This window comes from Apodemus sylvaticus, chromosome 19, assembly GCF_947179515.1.
Source record: "Apodemus sylvaticus chromosome 19, mApoSyl1.1, whole genome shotgun sequence".
NCBI lineage: Eukaryota > Metazoa > Chordata > Mammalia > Rodentia > Muridae > Apodemus > Apodemus sylvaticus.
Genome location: NC_067490.1, coordinates 7707953 through 7721138, shown reverse-complemented (window position 1 = coordinate 7721138; position 13186 = coordinate 7707953). Strand labels below are relative to the sequence as shown.

At 45.8% G+C, this 13186-nt stretch overlaps 1 protein-coding gene across 1 annotated transcript in view; it reads right to left on the bottom strand.

Moving 5' to 3' along the window:
- Positions 1-10750, bottom strand: part of Dnah8 (dynein axonemal heavy chain 8) — a 238386-nt gene extending 227636 nt beyond the window's left edge. The window contains exons 1-4 of the mRNA XM_052164217.1: positions 10599-10750; positions 6461-6650; positions 5327-5490; positions 681-857 (exon numbers count right to left, since the gene is read on the bottom strand). Of these exons, the coding sequence (XP_052020177.1) occupies positions 681-857; positions 5327-5490; positions 6461-6650; positions 10599-10709 (642 nt within the window). The 5' untranslated portion in view covers positions 10710-10750. The remainder of the gene's footprint in view (positions 1-680; positions 858-5326; positions 5491-6460; positions 6651-10598) is intronic.
- Positions 10751-13186: the final 2436 nt, after the last annotated feature.

Below are 13186 nucleotides of genomic sequence, written 5' to 3'. Positions count from 1 at the left end.
CTAGGAGAGTCTGAAATTCCCAACAGGCAAAAATGATGTGTTTTTGTGGGACTGGGAAGAGGGCTTAGTCAGAAAAGTGCTTGCTGTGAAACAAGGAGTCCTGGTTTTGAGCCCCAGAGCCCACGTCAAAAAAGCTGGGTGCGGTGGAACATGTGTCATCCCAGACCTATGGCGGCGGGGCGAGGCAAATATCTGGGGCTCACTGGGTAGCCAGCCTAGCCTACATAGTGGGAGAGGTGAGGGTTGGAGAGGGCTCAGCAGTTAATTGTGGTCACTGCTCTGAGTTTGGCTCCTAGCTCCCATCTTGGGTAGTTTACAACTACCTCTAACTCCAGCTCCTGGGGATCAAATAATTTGACCTCCAAGGGCATATATATATATATATATATATATATATATATATATATATATATATATAATTATATATTATTATATATATTATAATTATATATATATATAACACATATATAACAAAATATATGTTATATATATAATTATAATATATATAATAATATATAATTATATTATATATTGTATATTATATACCATATATTATATATTATATTATATATATGTTATATACTCAAAATATGTCTCAAATTCTTTAAGAGGCAGTTTGGTAAAAATTTTCTAGTAAGTTGTTGAAAAGAACATCAAGTTTACAGCGAAAGACCCTTTACCTTTAACAGCTTGGAGTGCGCGACGTTTAGCACGTTTATGACAGCCTTACAGTTGGACCCTTTAATCTGCTCAATGATGTAGTTGAACTTGGCTGACATACGCTTCCAATGCTCCAGTTCGGTGAGGGGACCAGAATCATCGGCTTCTTTTCTCATCTGCTCGCTCTCAATAAGGACCTGAAATTGATTAGCATCATAATCGTCAGTAGCTCCCTCTTCTGACTGCTATGGGTACTGCATGCAGAGCTCCCTCTTTTGGCTGTCATGGGTACTGCATGCATGTGTTGCACATACATGAATGCAGGCAAAACATACATAAAATGAAATAAAAGTTGTTAAAATGTCAGGCTTTTCTCTCACTAAAGGCATCCTGCCAAGTGAATACAGGACATAGCGGGAACAACAAAGAATTAAGATCTAGAAAACATTATGTGAAGTCCAGCAGTTCAACAAGATGACATCCTCCATTCCAAAAGAAAACACTAAGTAAATGATTTGAACAAGTAAGTCAGCAAAGAAGCCGCCTAAATGACCATTGAATAGGCCCAACTTTAGTGGTACTCAGCACAGTGCAAAGTCGACCATGATACCATCACACACCTGCTATAAAGGCCACCTGACAGTGCTAGCTAGCTGTAAGTAAACGCTTGAAGAAATAAGAAGGCCCGTATGCTTCTGTAAAGTACCTACATTAATTTAATCATTGTGCCATTTGTCTTTGTCACTTGCGACTGAACCATGAACATCCTAGATCACAGGTTGGCCTATAGACATGTCTGTGGGTGATTGTCCTGAATACCTTAACTGATATGAGAAGACCCAGCCCAAAGTGGTAGCAGCATTCCCTAGGCAGAGGTCCTAGATTACATAGGCAGAGAGGGAGCTGAGCATGAACCAAACACACGTGTGTGTGCACGCATGTGTGTGTATGTATGTATGTATGTGCATTGTATGTGTGTGTGTGAGCATGTATGTGAATGTGTGTATGTATATGTGTGCGAGTACATGTATGTGTGTGTGAATGTGTGTGTGTATGTGAGTGTATGTGTGTGTATGTGTGTGCATGTGTGTGCATGCAAGTGTATGTGTGTGAGTGTGTGTATGTGTATATTTTTGTTATATGTATGTGTGAGTATGTGTGTGTATGTGTGTGCATGTGTGTGAGTGTGTATGTGTATATGTTTGTATTGTATGCGTGTATATGTATGAGTATATGTGTATGATGCTAGGAATCAAACTTAGGGTTTCATATGTATTAGGCAAGCACTCTACCATGAGATATCTTCCTAGCCCTGCTTTTTGTCAGGGTATCTTATTATAGCACTAAAAGCAAAACTACAAAAATCACTGTATGGAGGACATAATACTCTCCAACAGGAGGCCTACACTCTGACGGATCCCACCAAGACTCCTGAGCTCCTGTCAAGGAAGCCAGAGCGACGGCAGCCACTGCATTACTGTCCCCTGTGATACCCAAAGCAGAAAGTCCTCACGGAGGAAATGGAAGAGTAAACCTCTCTGCTTCCTTAAGTAGATGGATATCTGGTATAATTTCATGTTGAAAAATCTAACAATATGATTTTTAAGGATCTTACTGCCATCTGAGGTCCCTTTTTTTATTTCATGTGATGTATGTGTTTGCTTACATGCTTACATGATATGGTTATCATGGAAGCCAGAGAAGGGCATCAGATCCCCTGGAACTGGAGTTACACATGGTTGAACCTGTTTTGTGGGTGCTGGGAACTAAACTGGTGTCCTCTGCTAGGGCAGTGTGGTGGTTTGAAAGACAATGGCCCCCTTAGGCTCACAGGGAAGGGCACTATGAGGAGGTGTGACCTGGCTGGAGGAGACGTGGCTTTGTTGGAAGAAGCCAATGCTAGTGGGTGGCCATGCTTATTGTGACAGTCACTTCCTGCTGCCTGGGGAGCAAGACATGAAACTCTTGGCTCCTTCTCCATCACCATGCTTCCTGCCATGACAGTAATGGACTAAACCTCTCATGCTATAAAGCCAGCTCTCAGCTGAATGTGCTGTCCTCCCAAATTCAATCTCAGAGACCTAGCCTTCCGTGTGATAGTATTTGGAGGTAAGGGCTCTGGAAGGTTATTAGATCACAAGGGTTCTGCCCTTATTACTAAGATCTACATCTCTATTAATTAGTGTGTATGCACATGTTACATGGGTGTTCCTGCCCTTGTGCACACATGTTATATGGGTGTTCATGCTCTTGTATGCATGTTCCTGCCCTTGTATGCACATGTTGTGTGTTCCTGCCTTTTTATGCACATGTTACATGGGTGTTCCTGCCCTTGTATGCACACGTTATATGGGTGTTCATGCCCTTGTATGCACATGTAGCATGGGTGTTCCTGCCCTTGTATGTACATGTTACATGGATGTTCATGCCCTTGTATACACATATGATATATGGATGCTTGTATGCACGCTATATGGGTGTTCATGTCCTTGTGCACACATGTTACATGGGTGTTCATGTCCTTGTACACACATTATATGGATGTTCATGCCCTTGTGCACACATGTTACATGGGTGTTCACACCCTTGTGCACACACGTTACATGGGTATTCCTGCCCTTGTATACACGTTATATGTATGTTCACACCTTTGTAGGTGCATGTTACCATGGGGGGGTGTTAATGCCCTTGCACACACATGTTATATGGGTGTTCGTGCCCTGCTGCACACATGTTGAACCTCAGCTGTCATTCCTCTGTCACCATCTACTCGGTTTTGAGGTTGGGTCTCTCATTGGGTCCTAGTGCTCACCAATTAGGCTAGACCAGCCTGCCAGTACCAGGGATCTGGCCATCTCTGTTCACCCGGTGCTGGGGTTACAGGTGCACACTCCCACACCTGGATTTTTTTTTTTTTTTTTTTTTTTGGATTTTGGCTTTTTCAAGACAGGGCTTCTCTGTGTAGCCCTGGCTGTCCTGGAACTCACTCTGTAGACCAGGCTGGCCTCCAACTCAGAAATCCACCTGCCTCTGCCTCCCAGAGTGCTGGGATTATAGGCCTGCACTGCCACCACCCAGCTCCACACCTGGCTTTTAGTGTGGGTGCTGGATATTGAAATCAAGGACTCACATGTGCATGGCAAGGACTTCAACAAATTATCTACCTCCACTGCCTGATAGGATACACTCTGTGAAGTTGTCTCTCTGTCCTTCCTTACTGTACTAGCTGGGTTTTTGTGTCAACTTGACACATGCTGGAGTTATCACAGAGAGAGGAACTTCAGTTGGGGAAGTGCCTCCATGAGATCCAGCTGTGGGGCATTTTCTCAGTTGGTGATCAAGGGGGGAGGGCCCCTTGTGGGTGCTCCCATCCCTGGTCTGGTGTCCTGGGTTCTATAAGAAAGCAGGCTGAGCAAGCCAGGAGAAGCAAGCCAGTAAGTAACATCCCTTCATGGCCTCTGCATCAGCTCCTGCTTCCTGACCTGCTTGAGTTCCAGTCCTGACTACCTTTGGTGATGAACAGCAATGTGGAAGTGTAAGCTAAATGAACCCTTTCCTCCCCAACTTGCTTCTTGGTTATGATGTTTTGTGCAGGAATAGAAACCCTTGCTAAGATACTCACCTATCCAAGGCATTCCCTGATCAGCATTAATAAAAATCTGATGACCAATTAGCTTCCTTCCAGGAAGTAGAAGGCAGGACTTCCTGGGAGGGAGACAGGAGGGTCATTTTGCCAGGAGACATGAGAGGAGACAGCCCTGACCATGAGCCTGGAAGGTATAGCAGCCCCATGACTGGGCGGGGCTAGGTGGCCGGGTTAACTCAGATGAGCTGATTGAAAGCCTGCCCAGCCAAGGCCTCAGCTTTGAAATACTAAAGAGCCTCTGTGTAATTAGCTAGCTGGTTAAGGAGTAACTGCCGCCATGTTAATTTCCAGCATTAATTAATATATACAGAATATTCATAATCGTTTTATGACTGCCCCCAACAAAGTTGACATATGCTATGTTTTGTTTTGGGTTTTGTTTTCTTCTTTGCCTCTGTGGACTTGGCGTTGGAATGGTGGTATTAAAAAGACTAGGCTGAAAATAAATAAATAAATAAATAAATAAATAAATAAATAAATAAAAGCCAGGCAGTGGTGGCGCATGCTTTTAATCCCAGCAGTCAGGAGGCAGAGGCAGGCAGATTTCTGAGTTCAAGGCCAGCCTGGTCTACAGAGTATGTTCCAGGACAACCAGGGCTGTACAGAGAAACAATCTCAAAAAAACAAAACAAGACTAGGTTGAGCCTATTTGACAGCAGTGACACATCCACTGGCCACCCAGGATGTACTGAAGTATTTGTCCTCCTCATTGTGATGTCTGTTCCCCCTCTTTCTCTTCCATGAAGAGTATTAACAAATCACAAGCTGGGCAGTGGTGGCACACGCCTTTAGTCCCAGCACCTGGAAGGCAGAGGTGGGCGGATTTCTGAGTTCTAGGCCAGGTTGATCTACAGAGTGAGTTCCAGGACAGCCAGGGCTACACAGAGAAACCCTGTCTCGGAAAAAAAAACAAAAAACAAAAAAAAAACCCAAAAAAAACAAAATCACAAGTTATCAGGGACAAAATGTCACAGTCAGGACCCACAAGACTCCACTCAGGGGGAAACGGAGGGGCGTCACCTGCTCAATCTGCTTGTACCACATCATCAGCACCTCCTCCAGCTGATGCACCATTTCTGAACTGCTCGCTGCAGCCGTGACCTCTTCAAAGGTGTGCAGCTTGGAAAGGTCAATGTTGTCCACCTTCTTCAACATTACCGTCCCCTCGATGCTTATGGTCGCGCCTTAGAGGAGAAAATGATACATTATGAAGAAGTCCCTCTATGTTCCGTGGCAAGGTGTGCTTCCAAGCTGTAAGGTTTACAGAAAAGAGAAAGATCCCGTGCCTTATAAAAACAGAATTCTTTATTGTTGTTGTTGTTGTTGTTTTCAAGACAGGGTTTCTCTGTATAGCCCTGGCTGTCCTGGAACTCACTCTGTAGACCAGGCTGGCCTTGAACTCAGAAATCTGCCTACCTCTGCCTCCCAGAGTGCTAGGATTACAGGCGTGAACCACCAATGCCCAGCCTAAAAATAGAATTCTACCGGGTAGGTATGGAGCGCAGTTGCTAAGGTGTTCGCTTGCCTGGCTTGCATAAAATGCTAAGTTTGGTCCCCTAATATAAGCCAGGCATAGAGGTTTTATCCTAGCACTTGTTAAGGTAGGGGCACGAAGATCAAGAATTGAAGGCCATCCTGAGATACAGAGGGAGTTCAAAACTGGCCTGGGCTACATGAGACTCTGTCTCAAAAAGAAAAAAAGAATGTTTGTTTTATGTGTACATGTATATGTGTGCCCAAGCATTGCACCATATGTGTGTAATACACACAGAGGTCACAAGGAGGCATTGGATCCTCTGGAACTGGAGTTATAGGAGTTTATGAGCTGCTGTGTATAGGGGCTGGGAACCAAACCTGGGTTTTCTGTAAGAACCTCGAAAGTTCTTAACTGCTGAGCCATCTCTCCAGCCCAAGTCCAGATTTTCTTAGTGGCAAACTTTGACTAAGAACAGGAGAAGATGTCTCCTGATAGAATGCCTTTTCCCTACAAAGAGCCCTGGAAAGAAGGACTCTCCTGTTATCCTGGTCTCCCGGTAACTTTCTTTATCATCTGTTGGAGACCTTCCTCTATAAACCCTGCTTTCAGTCACAAACCTTGCAACTAAAGAGGCCACATTGTGAGTGGCTTGCCAAACTTTAAGGCTTAACACTTACCATCTAAAAACGAAAGGTATCTGTTGATGGTTTCGGTGAAAATGTGTTTCTCTGATTCACCCTGCTTGGACTGGTTTAAAGCACCCCAGTTGCTTGTTGCAAGGATAGCTGGTAGAAATATGTTTTTCAACATGCTCTTGATTCCTTTTAAGAGCCCTCTTGACGCATCCAAGAAGCTAAACAGCACATCCTGAAAGGATAGGTGTTAAGTCCATTAAGGAACTGGGGAAAAAAATCATAAGCTATTTTCCATGTGCAGTGAATAACTGATATGTTTTGTAAACTACTGAGAAACACTGAATGTTTATGAACAGTAGACATCTAAGACCAACAATCGCACATGTGGCCCTGTTCTGCCCATTCCTACCATCCTGGAGATGCTCTCCTCTGTACTATAATCTCTGCCAAAGGGGGGGGGGGCGCTATATCCTACATCCTAGCCGAGGCATGGGCAAAGGTCAACTGAGCAGCTCACATCCGGGCATTCTCAGGTACAAGGTGCACTTGTATCAAGAGAACAGATTTGCTAAGCATGATGGGTAATCCTTGTTGTCAACTTGAGAGATTCCCAGGGGATTAGTGAAGCATGCCTCTGGGTGTGTATGTGGTGGTGTTTCCACAGAGGATTACCTCAGGGAGACTCTGAACTAATTCCTTTGTAATGAGGCCTTTATATAAAGAAGGGGGAGGGGCAGGCGGGAAGGGGGATAAAGACTGGACGTGGGTCAAAGTAGGGGTGGGGGCTGGTTGGAGGAAGTGGGTCATTGAGGACTTGTCTTTGGGCTGCTACTTGCCGTGGACCCTCCCTATGTACCCATTTTCCTGTCTCTCTGATTGCCAGGGCTTTGAAAACCACAGGTACATGATCATTCCTCCACTGTGATTACATGTGTATAGTTACGATTTGAACCAACATGTATCTAAGCAGTATGGAATATAATTACTTCAGAAGAAGGGAGCAATGGGGGGAAAGAAGAAGGGCCAGAGAGTTCTTTTAAACGATTTAAATTTTCCAGGCATGGTGGCACATGCCTTTGATGCCAGCACTCAGGAGGCAGAGGCAGGTGGATCTCTGAGTTTAAGACCCAGTCTGATCTACAGAGCGAGTTCCAGGGCTACACATAGTGAGATCCTGGTTTGGGGTTTTTGTTGTTGTTGCTGTTGTTTGGTTTGGTTTGGTTTGGTTTTGAACTTAATTCTTATCTATAGAGGAAAGCCTACGTATGATGCTTTAAAAGGTTAAAAGAGACTTAGAGCTAAATTTAGCAATGTAGAGGTAAATTAAAAATTATTCTAACAGAGACTTTCAAATTCTTTATTATGGTTTTAATAATAAAGAATTATTACACATATTGCACATGTATGAAGGCCTGCGGTGACTGGAAGGTGTCCAGTCCCATGAGTCTGTTGTTACAGGTGGAGTTACTCAAGGTAGGTGCTGAGAACTGAATTCAGGGCCTCCCTAAGCGCAGCGTGTTCTGAGCCAACCCTCTAGTCCCATCTAACAGACAAGAACTGCTTCTGGAGAGTGGGGTAGAGGGAAGTCAGCCCTGCATCCCAAGCCTCAGAGAACCTATTCTTCTTTATACCACGTGCACACATAACTGCAACTCTTAAAAACAAACAAACAAACAAACCTAAAGTGTAAACTTTGTATGGTCACAGACAATTGTAGTCTCAGCTACTCAAGAGGATGAAGCAGGTTTACTCCAGTCCAGGGGTTCAAGGCCAGCCTGGGTAAAATAGCAAAACCCTCCTTCCCCATTAGCAAAGAAAAGAGAGCTGGAGAAGTAGGTGAGGAGGAGAGCCCTTGGTTAACAGATGCGAAGCTATGGATTTAGTCCTCAGAACAGAAAGAAGGGAAGAGAAGTGGTGGAAGGGGAGGGAGGGGGAAGAGAGGAGGGGGGAGGGGCAAGAAAAAAGGTGGAAGGCAGGGGGGGAGTCTAAATTATTAAAAATAATTCATCCACACATGGAGATGGCCGGCTTGTTGGTATTCTTCTGTCTAAGCTCCACCCCACACCTTACCTGGCAATAGCCAGGTATGCCCCGCCTCACAGACCTGGCCCACTATAAATGGGGTTACTTGCCCCTCTTCTCCCTCTTTGCTCTCTCCGCTCTCCTACATTCTCTCACCTCTCTGCCCCTTGGGCTCCCCCCCACACACACACACACACACACGTGGTCATGGCCGGCCTCCACTCCACTTCTCTACTCTCTACTCTCTCTCTCTCTCTCTCTACCTTTCTCTACCACTAACTCCCATCCCCTACTCTGAATAAACTTTATTCTATACCATGCCTGTGTGTGTGTGTGTGTGTGTGTGTGGCCCTCAGGGGGAGGAAGTGCCTGGACAGGGGCCTGCCTGAGCACCCCATTCCCCCTCGCCTCTGCCGCGCCACACTCCCTTAACCCCCAATTCCCTCCTTTTTAAGCCCCTTCCTTTGGTGCCTTGACTCTCGGATGAGAAACACCGTGGGTTTTGCTTATGCCCTCTAACTGCTAAAGGGACAAGAGGTTAGAAAGAAAGAAAGAGTAAGCTCTTCCGAGAGGGAAGGGCAGATTCCTCAGGAACTGCAGAGATGCAGGAAGTACCCACAAGAGCCCGGGGTGGGGGTGGGGGTGGGGAGCGGCTGTCCAGCTCTCTTCACGGCCCTCCCTTCAGGCAGTCTCCGCTCACAAACAAAAAAGAAGCCAAACTACACGGGACGGGAACGGGATCCATGGTGTGACCCACTCAAGTAGGGAGGGGAGTAAGGCCAAGAACGAAAAGGGGGGGCGAGCAGGGGGGGGATGCTTTTTGAGAATCAACGGTAAGCCGGATGACCATAGAGCAAGAATCTTTCTACGGACTCAAAGCTATCCAGTAGAGAGTCGGGCAGGCCATACACACCTACTCACTAGCTAGCTCTCTCTCTCTCTCTCTCTCTCTCTCTCTCTCTCCCTCCCTCCCTCCCTCTCCGTGTGTGTGTGTGTGTGTGTGTGTGTGTGTGTGTGTGTGTCAGAAAAGGTGAGCCCCTTGCTAAAGGGAGTAGCAATAGCCAGCGACAAGGCTTGGAGGGAAATTCTGAGTAACTCTGCCTGCTGCTTCTATCCTGCGGTCTGGTTGGCAATGCCTAGCCTCTTAGTTCTTTCTTCTCCTAAAATGTCTAAAAGTTTAAAATACTAAGCAGAGAGTAACTAGTATTTAAGCTCCCAAGAACAAAACCAAACGTGTCCCCAAAAGACCGTTCAGAAGACATCGGCATTTCAAAACCTTTAGGGCTGGCGGCTGTTTTCCTCAAGGTGACAGAAGCCCAGAAGCCTGGGAGGAGACAAGCTCTCGTCTGAGGAACTTCATCCGGCTGCAGATTGGCCTGCGGGCACGCGCACGGATGAGAGCTATTTCCTGAATTAATTGATGTGGGAGGGCCCAATCCACTGGGCCGCCCCTAGGCAGATGGTCCTGCCTTATAGGAGAGAGCGGGCTGAGCAAGGCTGGGGGAGCAAGCCCAGAAGCAGTGCTCACCAGTCTCGGCTTTGCGGCTTTGCGCAGGGCTGTACTGTGATCTGGAAGCAAAGGGAAAGAAACCCTTTCTTCCCCAGGTTGTTTTCGGCCAATGGTTCTCCGTGTATCCCTGACAGTCCTGGAACTCTGTAGACCAGGCTGCCCTCGAACTCAGAAATCCGCCTGCCTCTGCCTCCTAAATGCTGGAATTAAAGGCCTGCGCCACCACCAGGCCAATGTTTTATTATAGGAACAGAAAGCAGACTGGACCAAAGATACACACCTACTCACTAGCTCTTTCTCCCTCCCTCCCTCTCTCTCTCCCTCTCTCTCTCTCTCTCTCTCTCTCTCTCTCTCTCTCTCTGTGTGTGTGTGTGTGTGTGTGTGTGTGTGTTGAGCTTAAGGCAAGCCTGAGCTATATGAGATACTGTCTCAAAACCATAAAACCTTCAAAGTTTCTTTCAAAACATAAACTTTAAAATTCAGTATGTATAGGATGACACTAATTCAGCTCTATTATAGCCAATATCTTAGTTTCCTTAAGTATACAAATACATCATTTTCTTGGAACCCATTTCAGTCTTGCATAATAGGAAAGGCGGGGAAAGGGACTGGGGGAATGTGAAAAGCTGCCTGTGTTTTAAAACATACCTCATAAATGGTTTTGGAATTAATGGCAACATCGTTACGGCAGCGGACGAAAAATAAGCACAGCTCTTTCAGCTTGTCCGGAGCTGCGTTGTCCACGTACAGCTTCATCATTCTCCCCCCTTTGGGGACGCCAGTAATCGTTCGACCACATTCTGGAAACAAACGTGGAGAACTGAGCGTAAACTCACAGAACTGACCCAACTCAGTAAGTGAATGCTTCACAACCAGCCAAACCAGCCTAACGGTAAGCTCTAAGCTAACGCACGGACCTGTTCCTAAGAAGGTGGGTAGCACTTCTTAAGATGCTACCTTAGGGGGCTGGAAAGATGGCTCAGTGGTTAGGAGCACTGACTGCCTTCCAGAGGTCCTGAGTTCAAACCCCAGGAACCACACAGTGGCTCACAACCATCCGTAATGAGGTCTGACACCCTCTTCTGGTGTGTCTGAAGACAGCTACAGTGTACTTATATATAATAAATAAATAAAATCTTTAAAAAAAAAAAGATGTAACCTAAAGTTGTTCTTAACCTCTATAATCCATATACACTTGTGCAAATGCACCTGAATGCACACCAGTACACACACATACTAGTTTTTTACAAGTACTCTAAGACTAAATAGACAACCCAAGTATCTAGTTATTGAAACGAGGTATAGTAACCTGGAGGTGTGATAATTATCTTAGGAGTAATATAGGAAAGACAGATGTTGCAACTAACAGCGGCAGACGCCACAAGACATTGAGCCTGGGCCACAAGGGCCGTCTGCTGGGCTCCAGAGAGGCACTGCGCCTGCTTCTAGCCTTCTGAACACATATAGACAAAACGGCCCACCTGTTCCAGAAAACAGCAATTAAAGTCTAACAGAAAAGTATATTTCCCAATAGAGACCGGGTGTCTTGGCTATCTCTTTCAAAACATGACAGCAGTGTCTGAAAATTATTGAATCTCAAAACGGAAGGGTTTTTTATTGCCATCTATTGAGTGTTTGCCCACAGAGGTGTCAAGCCGTGCATCTGGAGGTCAGAAGACAACCTGAAGGAGTTGGTTCTCTCTCCCCTTCCACTTTGTGGGTGTTATAGAGGCTGAAATCCCACCTACGGGCTGAGTGGTTGGTGCCTTTGCCTGACTGAGCCATCTTGATGACCCTGGAGTGTTCCTAAGATAATGTTTCTAAGGAAGTATTTTGTTTTATGTCTGTGAGTGTTGGACCAGCATGTATGTCTGTTTAGGCACAAATGCCATGCCGGTGGAGGGCACCAGAAGGCACGGACTCCCTGGAACTGGACTCACAGGTGATTGTGAGGCACCATATAGGCGCTGGCAAATGGACCAGGGCCCTCGTGTAAGAGTGGCAAGGCTTTTAACAGGTGAGCCACTCCTCCAACCCCTCAAAAAATTTTATTTTTTAAACATAGATTCCAAGTTTTCTCTGTGAAAGTGGAAAGGAAAAAGAGGCGGCGCTTCAACATTAATCAGCTCATTCCAAGCCAAGGGCCCCTCATAAAACATCCTTACCAAAACCAGGCACTTCTCCTTCCTGGTACAGAAACTTGAGGGTCTTAGAGCCACCTTTCTCAAAAAAGCTGGCGAATGGATCCAGCTGTTAAAGAGAAAATGAAGGAAGAGGGGGGAAAAAGAGAGAGAGAAAATGAGAATCAATAAAATGAAATTAAATAACTCCTTGTGCTACTGCTTCGTGTAAGCTCATCAATGTCCCCTTTCAAATAAAACAAGACTCAAAGACCTTCCCAAAGGGTCCGGTAGCACATAGGTCTAAGATCCTAGCTTCTCGAGAAGCAGAGGCAGGAGGATCACAGTCTCAGGGTCTGACCAGAACACTGAGTGAATTCTAGTGTTCAGCCTAGGCAACTTTGAGAGATCCTCTCTCAAAAATGAAAAAAGTAAAATCGGGTGGTGGTCCATGCCTTTAATCCCAGCGCTCAGGAGGCAGGCAGAGGCGGGGGTCGGGGGAGTATTTCTGAGTTTGAGGCCAGCCTGGTCTACAGAGTGAGTTCTAGGACAGCCAGGGCTATACAAAGAAACCTTCATTTTGAAAAAAAACAAAACAAAACAAAATAAATGATGATGGTGAAAAAGAGGAGGAAGAGGAAAGAGGGAAGAGGAAGAAAGCTGGTGGGGACCGGCAGCACTGGGAAGCAGGAACAAATGAGAAAAGATTAGCAACTAAACTAACTTCATTATCCTAATGGAAGAGGAATACAGATGAATTTCGCTGGCTTTCTGTTGCCATGACCAAAAGCAACTTGCCCCGCCCCCCAGCAAGTGTGGGTGGGGCGAGTGGGGCATGGACTGAACAGGGGCGGAGCAAGAGGGAGAAAAGGGAAGGGCGGGGGGGGGGGGGTGAAGCAACTTGAGGAGAAAATTGTTCCTTCGCAGGTTACAACCCATGACTGAGGGCTAGCAAGGCTAGAACTGGAGCAGAGACTATGAAGTAAACTCTGTTTACTGGCTTGCTTCCTGTTTATTCGGCTACCTTTCCTTTCTTCTTTTTCTTTTTTTTTGTTTTTTGAGACAGGGTTTCTCTGTGTAGCCCTGGCTGTCCTGGAACTCACTCTGTAGACCAGG